The 12,948-nt window shown below is 39.5% G+C and overlaps 1 protein-coding gene across 3 annotated transcripts in view; it reads right to left on the minus strand.

The window, feature by feature from the left end:
* Positions 1 to 12,948, minus strand: part of MCMBP (minichromosome maintenance complex binding protein) — a 46,790-nt gene that overhangs the window by 4,339 nt on the left and 29,503 nt on the right. For 2 of the 3 annotated variants that reach the window (XM_025397090.1, XM_025397089.1), the window contains exons 9-14: positions 9,792 to 9,964; positions 8,997 to 9,120; positions 7,376 to 7,493; positions 4,757 to 4,922; positions 2,932 to 3,065; positions 1,606 to 1,770 (exon numbers count right to left, since the gene is read on the minus strand). In XM_025397090.1, coding sequence (XP_025252875.1) covers positions 1,606 to 1,770; positions 2,932 to 3,065; positions 4,757 to 4,922; positions 7,376 to 7,493; positions 8,997 to 9,120; positions 9,792 to 9,964 — 880 coding nt within the window. Of the gene's footprint in view, positions 1 to 1,605; positions 1,771 to 2,931; positions 3,066 to 4,756; positions 4,923 to 7,375; positions 7,494 to 8,996; positions 9,121 to 9,785; positions 9,965 to 12,948 lie in introns of all 3 variants that reach the window. The other variant, XM_025397088.1, reaches the window with a different exon arrangement.

A 12,948-nucleotide genomic window follows, 5' to 3' on the forward strand; every position in this document is an offset into this window, starting at 1 on the left:
TCCCAAATTTGTTGAAAACTTCCCCAAAATGTGAATTATTCTGCACCTCCAAGAAGCTCAACAAACTCCACGTAGGATAAACTCAGAGATCTACACACAGACACATCATAGTCAAAACTGTCAAAAGCCAGAGAATCTTGAAAGCAGTGACAGAAAAATGACTCAGTGTGTACAAAGGATCCTCATCAGAAACTAGCTGGCTTCTCAGTAGAAACAAGAGGCCAGAAAGTGGTGGGAGCACATACTCGAAATGATGAGACAGACTATAAACCAAGAATTCTACATCCAGCAAAACTAGCCTTAAGGAGAAATTAAGACATTCCCAGATAAACAAAAACTTAAAAGAAAGAGGGCTGGGCGTGGTCACTCACACCTCTAATCTCAGAATGTTGGGAGGCCAAGGACAGAGGATCACTTGAACCCAGGAGTCCGAGACTAGCCTGGGCAACACAAGGAGACCCCTATCTCCACACACACATCAAAGAATTAGCTGGGCACAGTGGCACATGCCTGTAGTCCCAACTACTCAGGAGGCTGAAGTGGGAGGATCGCTTGAGCCTGGGGGGGTTGAGGCTGCAATGAGCCACGATCACAACACTGCACTCTAGCCTGGGTGACAGAGCGAGACCCTGTCTCAAAAAAAAAAAAAATTTTTGCACAAGTAGACCTGCCATGCAAGAAACACTAAAGGCAGTTCTTCGAGCTGAAATGAAAAGATACTAGGTAGTAACATGAACCCACATGAGGAAAGGTTGCTGGTAAAAGTGACTGCATAGGCAAATAGAAAAAATAGTACAGAAGTCTTCTCCGTTTCTTTTTTCTGTAAAATTAGACAACTGCAAAAGCAGTAATTCTAAATGTGTTGATGTACATACAATGTATAGAGAGGTAATTGTATGACAGCAGCACAAGGGAGAGGAGAAGGACGGAATTATAAAGGGGCAAAGTCTTTGTATATTATAATTAAACTGGCATTAGCCACACAAATTTTTTTAAATTAAAAATAACTAAACAAACTGGCATTAATCCTTAATAGATGATTATACTAACATGTTAAGTTTATCCCCCTGGGGCAGCCACTAAGAAAGTAACTTCGGCCGGGCGCGGTGGCTCAAGCCTGTAATCCCAGCACTTTGGGAGGCCGAGATGGGCGGATCACAAGGTCAGGAGATCGAGACCATCCTGGCTAACACGGTGAAACCCCGTCTCTACTAAGAAATACAAAAAATAGCCGGGCGAGGTGGCAGCGCCTGTAGTCCCAGCTACTCGGGAGGCTGAGGCCGGAGAATGGCGTGAACCCGGGAGGCGGAGCTTGCAGTGAGCTGAGATCCGGCCACTGCACTCCAGCCTGGGCGACAGCGCGAGACTCCGTCTCAAAAAAAAAAAAAAAAAAAAAAAAAAAGAAAGTAACTTCAAGGGATTAAAATGGGACACTGGAAAATATCTATTTCAAACAAAAAGACAAAAATGGAGTAATAGAGTAATAAAAAAAGACATGACAGAAAACAAATAGCAAAATCACCTCATCAGTAATTATGGTAAATGTAAATTGGCTGCATACTGCAATTCAACACAGGGAAATCCTTTATTTTAACCTAGACATACCTTGGTTATTTCATCAGATATGCTATATTCCAAGAATCTCAAAAGGGTTAGATAAATGCGGAATTTGTTCAGCACGGAAGGCAGCACCGCTGAGAGAAGGCTGTTCATGTATTCTTCCATGTTTGGTGGAATTAGCTGGGGCTGTAAGTGAATCTGGCAGTCTGCCTGAAAAGAGAAGAAGTACACTGTATTTTCTGAGTTCCTAAATTAAATCTACATTTTTAAAGAAAAATGCATCATCCCTGTCAGCCCCTACAGGAATTAGAAAATACCATTTATTATTTAGGGGGAGGGAATAATTTTTTTTTTTTGTATGTGTGCAAGACAGAGTTTTGCTCAGTCACCCAGGCTAGAGTGCAGTGGTGTGATCACAGCTCACTGCAACCTGCCTCCCAGGCTCAAGCGATCCTCCCACCTCAGCCTCCTTAGTAGTGGCACCACAGGTGCATGCCACCACGCCTGGCTAATTTTTGAATTTTTTGTAGAGACAAGTTTTGTCACATTGTCCAGACTGGCCTCAAAGTTCTGGGCTCACACAATCCACCTGCCTTGGCCTCCCAAAGTGTTAGGATTACAGGTGTGAGCCACTGCACCCAGTGAGAATCTATTTTTAGTATTACTTTACAAGCTTTATAACTACCTCAGAAATAATTATGAAAGTTAGCTTTTTCTTGGTTACTTCAATGGTATCAGTAAGCACACAAAAATGTAGCCAACCTCTAAAAAGCAGCTAATTAAAAAGGTCTATCACACTTGCACACAGAGAACATATCCTTGAGCCATTTCATTCTTATCAAAGACTGTTTCTCATCAATCACAGGTGAATACTATTATACAGAGACCATAAACCATTTGACAACCGGGAGCATTTCCCATCCTCCTTAGAATTAAAAGCGCTCTTTACCAGCCGCTCTGGGGACATAACAGAGAATTTCACTGTAAAACATGAAAATAACTACCAAGTAACCAAGGACATTTTCAAAGGAACTCTAAAATATTTTTCACATAAGATTAGCAGAAAACAATGGGTCAAAGGCAGCAAGAACAGAAGTCTGGAGGTTAAAATCAGGCAATCTTGCTATGCTTTGATGTGGGTGTTTCTGCTGCCAACAGCCTTGCTGGTCTCGTGACTTGCTGATATCTGAGCTTGGCAGATGTAAGGTTTTCATCCATGGCAGTGCAAAATACTCAGTTCCCTTAATGATCAGCAGTCACAGTTTTTTTTACAACAAATGTAACTTATTAATAAGCGGTACCAAGAAACAGCAAAAACGTAGGTATTTTTCCCATGTCAACCTCCCTCCATTTAAAAATGACTCATTGTACCGGGAGGAGTGACCTCCCCTCCGAAGTAATGAGAACGTTGATATTGCAGGGGAATTCCATCTGATGGTAGCTGAAGTCATAATCCACCTTCTGCCACGTTATGAGGTTGCTCAGGGCAGTTACATTATGAACACCTACGAAGGCAGGAAAACACTTTCAGTCATTTGACTTTAATCATCTCAACAAATCAGTTTTGCTGACACCAATGATGAGCCATGAAGTTTCTACCGCTTTTAATAAAGGGTATGAGGCGCTGTCCAATTTACTAAGCTAAACATCACTAAGTGTGTAGGCTTACAACACTCTTGGTCAAGGTAGAACTTTATGGGGCCAGGGGATCCCCCCACAAATCTAATACCTAGCATCTGGTATGCACCTAGACATAAAATAGTTCCCAAGCAAGCACGGTTGTTTCTAAGTGGTATATTTACAGGGCTAAAATAAAGAAACACTAAAACTACCTTCATACATAGATCAGCCTAGTGAATTTTACAGATTTTATATTCCCCTTTGCCTTAAACGTGCCCAGTCTACCTCATTTTTTTCTTCTACCTTTACCTCTTGAGCTGATCACCAGCAGTATATTCTTAATTGTCTTCATTTGAGCACCAGTAAATCTGCTTCTTGTGATTTTATAATATATTCCATAACTGAGGTTAGTGCAAACCATTTGATTATTTTTCAGACATTCTCTGAAAAACGTTTAAAAACTTTACAATGGGAGGTTAAAAAATAACTAGCCAGGCATGGTGGCGGGCGCCTGTAGTCCCAGCTACTCAGGAGGCTAAGGCAGAATGGCGTGAACCTGGGAGTTGGAGCTTGCAGTGAGCCGAGATTATGCCACTGCACTCCAGCCTGGGCAACAGGGCAAGAGTCTGTCTCCAAAAAAAAAAAAAAATCTGTTAGATCAGCTTCCTCCCATTTCAGTTTTTTAAAACGCTATTTGGGGCAGGTGCAGTGGCTCACACCTATAATCCCAGCACTGTGGGAGGCCAAGGCAGGAGGATCACTTGAGCCCAGGAATTCAAGATCAGCTGGGCAACATAGTGAGACCCTGTGTCTACCGTTCCTTACACTCACTGAATGAAAAATTTTAGGTTATATACAACTACACAAAGAACCCAACATTGTAGGCCCATACAGATGGCTCCAACCATCTGCTGACGCAATAAAACTTTTCACCAAAGAACCCTTATGACCCTCAACATATAATACTACCCTTTATATTACTGCTCCTTTATATTAATACTATCCTTTATATTATTGCTCCATTATAAATAATATATAAAATATACAATTATATATTATTTTTATATTACATATTATTTATATATATTTTATATATTATTGCTCCATGTTATATATTATTCATATTATAAATTATATATAAATTATAAATATAAAACTTATAAATATGTATTATATATAAAATATATAATATATTAGAAGATATATGATACATAATATATATAGTATCTGTTCTATTGTACTCCATTATATTAATACTACCCTTTATATTATTGCTCCATTATAAATAATATATAAAATATATAAGATATATTAGAAGATATATGATACATTTTATATATATAGTATCTGTTCTACTGTACTACTTTCAGACTACTATGGCAAAACAGAGTTGGTATATACAATTTAATTAGTTTATAACATGCTTTAATCAAATTCATATGCCAAGCCTTTATCTTATGTTATTTGTTAAATGTGAATTTGTCTTTGTCCATAGATACTCTTCTAAAAGTTATTCCTAGATCTGGCTTTAGTGGAAAGGAAGTCAGAAATGGAAGGGAAACATCTATGTACGCACCTGGGGTATCCAGCTGCCCCTGTTCCAGGAGAGTCTCATCGATTACAAGGGAAGTATTGCTGGGCAGCTGGAGGAGCCCACTGACCAAGCGATTGGCTGTGTAGTCTTTGTGGGGAATGAATTTCAAATGGTTCATGTTCTCTATAGTCATCTGTAGACGAAAAGACTGCAGAGAGAAATTTTTTAGTGAACAAGAATTTAAGTTTCCCTGTTTTAAGAAAATATGTACTTGGAATTAAGCACTGTGTTTCATATGGAAAAAGTGATCTTATAAATTTCTAAGGGAGCAGTGATGTGGTTTCTCGAACTCTAGAAGCAAAAATAGTATCTAGATCTTACATTTGAATTTCATCCATTCTATAAGCTGCTTTATTTTCAAATGTCTTGTTCAATATTCTTGAAAATTTTTTTTTGGCTAGGCGTGGTGGCTCAAGCCTGTAATCCCAGCACTTTGGGAGGCTGAGACGGGCGGATCACGAGGTCAGGAGATCGAGACCATCCAGGCTAACACGGTGAAACCTCGTCTCTACTAAAATACAAAAAAAATTAGCCGGGCAAGGTGGCGGGCACCTGTAGTCCCAGCTACTCGGGAGGTTGAGGCAGGAGAATGACATAAACCAGGAGGCCTGCAGTGAGCTGAGATCTGGCCTGCACTCCAGCCTGGGAAACAGAGCGAGACTCCGTCTCAAATAAATAAATAAATAAATAAAAAGAAAATAAATTTTTATTTAACCAATGAAACAAATGGTAGATAACTGACATACAAATATTAAATACCCCAAAGCCTAACCTCTTTCACCTAACACATGCTAGCTAGCAAAAAGAAAATGTTAATTTTATTTTTCAAGACAGGGAAAGAAAAGCTTAATTTTCCTCTATATTCTTTGAGTTAAAATTATATTCATTCATCATAAACACTTCTGAACAAACTTTTCAGAGGAAAATCAAGGAGCAGAGCACACTGAGCTGTGGGGGCACCTGCTGCAGCTCTCGGGAGGTGCCTCCAGGACGCGTGCACCTTCTCGCTCAGTGTAACGAGAAAGCGACCCATCTACGCTCCTCCTCCAGCTCCTGAGCCACCATTCCCAACACCCTCTGTGCTCTGCCTTATACACCAATCCATTCTTCCACCCCTCCAGCCTGCAACAATGTGGCAGGGATGGAGAAGAGCATATGGTGGGAGAAGGCTGTCAAGGAAGAGGTAAGATATATTGCAAAAATTTAGAGGAGTTTTGTTACCTCAGTGATTCTGAGAAAACAAGGGGAGCTTAGGGGTGCTTAAATGACCTACCATATATTTATTTGTTTGTTGGTCTTCTACCTAAATTAAACTCTGTGAGGGCAAAGGATCTGACTGTTTCAATAATTCTCAAAATGTGGTCCCAAGAACTCCCAGGGAATTGCTTAAACCCTTTTACGGGGTCAATCAGGTTAAAATCATGCATGGATAAAAGATCCTTTCAATATATGAGACTAATGAATTTTACCATAGCAGACTATAGAAAGTTTACGAATAGGATTTCAGATTCCACACTTAACTATCTTTAAGAAGATGTCATGTGGACAGTTTTGGTCTAGTATCAAAGACCACCACCCAGTTATCTGCAAAGGCTATCGAAACCATCCTTCCTTTACCAACTACTTTTCCATCTGTGTGAGGTCAGCTTTCCTTCACATACTTCAGTCAAAACCTGAGATTACAACAGACTGAAGGCCGAAGCAGATACAAGCATCCATTGTATCCTACTAATCCAGATTTGCAAGAATGTAAAACAATGTCACTTTCATCACTAATCATTTTTGGCTTGGGAAAAGTTGTTTTTATAAAAATATTTATATGTAATTTTTTATCTTTAATAGATGTATTTGCTTCATCATCTAGTTTGGTAAATTAATGATAAATATAATCATAACATGAAAAACAGCTCTTTGAGTACTAATACATTTTTCAGAGTATAAAGTGAGTCTAAGGAGACTGAGAACTGCTGGTGTATTCTGGTCCACTTCTGCTTCTTGAGGGCCTGGACAAGTGCTAGCACTGAGACACTCAATACATTTGGTTTAATAAGGATCTAGTGCACCCTCTTCAATTTCCAAAGAAGTGATCAGTATTTTCAGTCACACAACTGATCAGAAGCAATTCCCGTTCCCAAGATCCTACCACCACACAAATACTGCATTCCAAATACCCTGGCAAATAAAGTGAGCTCAACTTTCCAAACAGGAATTAAAATTGAGGCAACGGAGATAAAGAACTTTATTACCTCAACTAAAAGAATTATGCTCCTATAATTTAGAGTTTATTTGGATTTAAGACTTTAGTGTACGAAAAGGATACCAAATTGGACAAATTGGTATCAACAGAGGATAATTTTAAGGGAGTTACTGCAATTGTGTTAATTGTTAGACTTACAGAAATTTGTGCTTAGGCAAAAAGAAAAAAAAAGTGAAACGTTTAGGGGAAAGTACATTTTAAATTACATAACTTGGCAGGCTTTGTTTCCCCTTAAATAAGCTCTATTAAATACTCTAAGTTAAATATTTGAGGTGAATGAAAGACAGTTAGATGGATTTGTTAAGTGTGCTTAGGTTTATAATACATATTTATATTCATCTTACTGCTGGAACAAGATGTTGAATAATTCGATACAAGTGTTCCGTGAAGGTACTATTCCGTGGGCAACCACTCAAATTAACTGTAAATTTTCCTAGTGGAAGGACATCTCTTCTTGTATATCTAGAAAAGAAAGAAATCAATCAATAAGATGCTGAAGTGATTTCCTGATTTCTATCGAAAAGCAAAGAGTAGAAAAATTAGCTTAATATTGTCATTAAAAATAAACCAGAATATTCTGACTAGTTATTTTATCAGAATAACAGCAATAAAAGTAATAGCCAATATTTGTATGTAAGTGCTGCTGGTCATGTGCCAAAGACTGTTCTGAGTACGTAAATGCTTCCTCATTTAACCCCTAACCATTCAGAGGTAGGTACTGTTGTCTTTGCTTTATAGATGAGAAATCTGAGGCACAGAGATGATAATAAGCAACATACTCATCTAGCTGGAAGCTGCCGGAACTGGGATATGAATCCGGATAGTTTGGTTACAGAGTCAGTGCTCTCAACCATTATGTACTACTGTCAGAGACTGATCTGAGAAAAGATAAGATTTACAGCACAAAGATGTTTCCTTCCTGCAACTTTGTAATAGAGAAAAGCTAGGAAAACCTAACATTTAGGGAAATGGTTACAGTATGCTACAACTGCATAGTGAAATACTTTGCAGCCACTACAAAGTTCATGAAGCATTATGATGGGAAAATGTTTAATATATATCAACTGCTGAAAACAAGACACGGATCTGTGCTTAGAGTGTAACTAAGATCTATGCAGGGATGTATACGTATGTAAACAAAAACCAATGAACGTGTACCAAAAGGATAACAGAGGTTCTAAGTGGTGAAATTACAAATGATGTGCATTTTCCTTTTTATGTTCTTGTAACCTGTCAAAGGTCTACACTAATTTTAAAATCAGAAAACAAATACAGTGGAGTCAAGGGATGCGGTGCTAGTGTCAATGTCCACGTTAAATGTGCACGTGACGTCGTGCCTTGGGATGTATAAACAGAGTGTTCAGAATGCAAAAAGGATACAACAGCTCATTTTACTCATCAGCCAGTTCCTTTATCTCAGGGTTCCCCCACGCCCAGGCCGTGGACCAGGACCCGTTAGGAACCGCGCCACAACGCAGGAGGTGAGGGGTGGGCGAACAGGCATTGCTGCCTAAGTTCCGTCTCCTGTCAGATCAGCAGTGGCATCAGACTCTCACAGGAGTGCGAACCCTACTGTGAACTGCACATTTGTGTGTTCCTTATGAGAATCTAACTAATGCCTGATGATCTGAGATGGAACAGTTTCATCCTGAAACCATCCCCACTCTGGTCCATGGAAAAATGGTCTTCCGTGAAACGGGTCCTTGGTGCCAAAAAGGTTGGGGACTACTGCTTTATCTGATTTTGGCTCTAAAATTTAAGGGAACATAATCAAAATGTTAAATGTGAAACTGTAAGAAAAGGAATTTGTCTGTGATTTGGTTTAACAGTTGTTACACTGAACAGATAAAAACCATCTGATGAAGCCCAATAAGGAAAACACACAAATTACACCAGCAATATTCCCGCTCTTCCACTTCTACACACACCAAACTCCCCTAATTCCCACCAGGATACAGCACTTACACTGTGGAGATGAGATGTAATATAAGGTATTCAGCAGCCAAACTATCCCCTAGAAGGGCATGAGTGAGGAACCCAAGAAGTTCTGCTCTGACTGGAGACAATTCGGACATGAAACTTGAAACAACTGAAAGAGAAAAGGAGACCTGAGTCAGGACACACACACCAATTCCTCTCAAGTGCCTTAGGTGAAAAATAACTGTGGGCAAAGCGCAACAATTCAGTAGACAGTAAGTAAAGCTTAACATATCAGTAAGTGACGCTAATCTTAAAAATAAAAGTTTGCATCCTCTTTTTTTTTTTTTTCTTTTGAGACTGAGTTTTGTTCTTTTTTGCCCAGCCTGGAGTGCAATGGCGCCATCTCTGCTGACTGCAACCACTGCCTCTGGTTCAAGTGATTCTCCTGCCTCAGCCTTCTGAGTAGCTGGGATTACAGGCACATGCCACCACACCTGGCTAATTTTGTATTTTTAGTAGAGATGGGGTTTCACTATATTGGCCAGGCTGGTCTCGAACTCCTGACCTCAGGTGATCCACACACCTCGGCCTCCCAAAGTGCTGAGATTGCAGGCGTGAGCCACTGCACCCAGCCTTGTATACTTCTTTTTTGTCCTCATTTCAATGAAGAGAATTAATGTAAGAGAAAAATGGGGCAATGAGAGAGAGATTACTGAAAACACTTATTGTGAGGAATGAAGACCTGACTCTCAATTCCACTATGAGCATGTTACAGGCAGCTCTGGACACACACTGAGGCTAACAGTCGATAGTTCACTAGGCTGTAACACTTACACTTACAGGTTTTGCTCTCCTCTTTGTTAAGGCAGGCAGGCAATAACGGGTTGATGTGTTGCAACTTCTGGGCTAAGATCACATGAATTCTCGGCACTAATGAAGCAGGAGGACTGTGTACTCTCTGCTCCTCTGCTGTGTCTGTGCACTCCATCGGATCCAGCAGTGCAGAGGCATCCCTGTGGAGAGACAATAAAGTTTCAATTTAGAGAGACATCAATTGCACAGATGCAAAAATGATACGCACCTTAGAAAACAAAATTACAGTCCAAGCCAAGAATATTTCCACCTGTACATCTCCTTAAAGAACAGAAAGTGGCCTCTCATTCTAAAGTGTTAACATCACACAGACTTCAGGCTTGTTAAGACATATCATGAAATAATGCATTTATTCCATTTTTCAAGAATGGTATTTTTTTTTTTTTTTTGATGGAGTCTCACTGTGTTGCCCAGGCTGGAGCACAGCGGTGCGATCTCAGCTCATTGCAACCTCTGCCTCCTGGGTTCAAGCAACTCTCGTGCCTCAGCCTCCTGAGTAGCTGAGATTACAGGTGCGTGCCACCAAGCCTGGCTAATTTTTGTATTTTTAGTAGAGACAGGGTTTCGCTATGTTGGCCAGGCTGGTCTTGAACTCCTGACCTCAAGTGATCTGCCTGCCTTGGCCTCCCAAAGTGCTGGGATTACAGGCGTGAGTCACCATGCCTGGCCAGGAACAATAATATTTTTTATTCAGCACTTCAATAAATGGAATGTAGGATGTCACTCATAAGGCTATTTCAAAACACAAGTACTCCTTGAACTATTGGCTGAGACATCGAATACTTGACAGCAGATCTCAAAAACTGGGGTCTTTTTCTCAAAAGCCATCCGGTATCTATTAGTGTGTGGAGAATCCATTCATCTCCTATCTTGCTAATTGTATTTCCTAAATTTTATTCTTACATGATCCCTCGAATACTGAGTAGACAAGCAATTGAAAGTTACGAATTTTTCAGATTTGCTAAATAAATTTGCAGATAGATTTGTGAGACGACTGAAACAAATGGCTAAAATGCTTTTAGATCTTGACTTTATAGATTCTATAGACACTGAAGTAATAAATTCATACTCCTGTATATTTTAATACAAGCATACCTTTTCCATAGTATGTACCATGTGACAGATAATGTTCAATGCTTTACACGTACAAATTCACCAAAACCTCCCATCTACCCTGATTTACAACGAGCAAACCAAGCCCAAGGTCACACAGCTAGTAAGTGGCCAAGTCAGGACTCCAACCCAGGCTGTCTGCCTGTCTGTGCTCTTAACCTCTGTGATGGTTAATACTGAGTGTCAATCTGACTGGATTGAAGGATGCAAAGTATTATTCCTGGGTGTGTCTGTGAGGGTGTTGCCAAAGGAGATTAACATTTGAGTCAGTGGGCTGGGAGAGGCAGACCCACCCTCAGTCTGGGTGGGCAGCATCTAATCAACTGCCAGCATAAAAGCAGGCATGGAAAGAGCAGACTGGTTGAGTCTTCTGGCCTCCATCTTTCTCTCATGCTGGATGCTTCCTGCCCTCAAACATCAGACTTGCAAGCTTTTGGACTCTTGGACCTACACCAGTGGTTCGCCAGGGCCTCTTAGGCCTTCAGCCATGGACTGAAGCCTGCACTATCGGCTTCCCTACTTTTGAGGTTTTGGGACTCAGACTGGCTTCCTTGCTCCTCAGCTTGCAGACGGCCTATTGTGGGACTTTACTTTGTGATCGTGTGAGTCAATTCTCCTAATAAACTCCCCTTCATATATTCATCTATCCTATCAGTTCTGACCCTTTAGAGAACCCTGACTAATACAACCTCTAAACTAAACTGCAACAATAGTGAAGTAACTAAAGCAGGAAAGTCATCATAATCAGAAATTGCCAAGATGAACAATCTCATACACTATTATTAAGGGATGGTTAAGCTTAAAGTTGTTTAAAATTTTTGTTTTGTACCTTTTTTTTTTTAACTGTGAAAAATGTTAAGTTCATCTTACACAGAAACTAAGATGTAAGATGATGAATGTCCACTATTCAACAAGAGGACTCTGGTGTAGATGCGGGACATTAGCCCTTGCTTTTGGCACTCTCAAAGCAAACCAAAAAAGAATGAGGAAGATCTAGATTTCCAAGATATGTTGTTAATAAAAAAAATTAAAAAGTGTAAAAGAGTACATATACTATGCTACCTTTTATAGAAGAAAAAAGTAGAAATAAAATGTATACTTATCTACTTATTTTTGTGTAAAAAAAAATACAGGAAGGATAAACCAGAAACTATGGTTCCCTAAGGAGGCTGGGTGGAAACAGACAGCAGGAATGGGGATAGCTCAGAACCACACCTCTGAGAATCTTTTTGTGTAGTTTGAATTTGGCAACGATGTTAATGTTTCCTATATTAAAAAGAAAAAAATAAGGATGGAGGAAAAACTGAAGTGAAACATAATCAGACATAAATGAATCTAAGTAGAATAAATAATGAAATCACACTGAAGGGGAAGAAAAGTTACCTGAGTAACTGGAACACAGCTCTGACTACACAGCTGCATTCTAAAATAAAAATGAACTGGAAATGTACTGAACACTAATTACTAGTTTGTTTTGTAGTGGTATGGTTTACCAATTCTGAAATTCCCTTCTGTATATGGCAGAAATGGAGAAATGACAGATTGTGAATAATGGGAATCAAATTTGTTAGAAAAGGAAATCATAAACATAGAAAGGAGACCAACTAGAACATGTGACTCCTGCGTTGCTGAACTGGAATCAGAAATATGAACCCATGGTTTCTCATAGATGTTAGAAATACACAAAACATGCATGTGTGAGTATATATGTGTGCATTTAAATGTGTATGCATATATATGTATACATATGTTGCATATATCCTAGCTCTGTCTGCTTTAAGGGCCTAGATGCAAAGCTAACCCAGTACCAATGAGCACATCTAGGACTCAGATCTTCAAAGTATATGATGAAGCTGCAACAGCTTAATATGCCAGAAAATAAATGTTAAAAAATAATAAGATCATCTCAAAAAAAGGACCCAGCACCTGCTTAAAGTGGCTCCCACTAGCCACATCTGGGAAAACTTGGGTCTCAAAATAATATAATGATATTAACATTGAATAAAATCAG

The sequence above is a fragment of the Theropithecus gelada genome, chromosome 9, assembly GCF_003255815.1.
Source record: "Theropithecus gelada isolate Dixy chromosome 9, Tgel_1.0, whole genome shotgun sequence".
In the NCBI taxonomy this organism is placed as follows: Eukaryota; Metazoa; Chordata; class Mammalia; order Primates; family Cercopithecidae; genus Theropithecus; species Theropithecus gelada.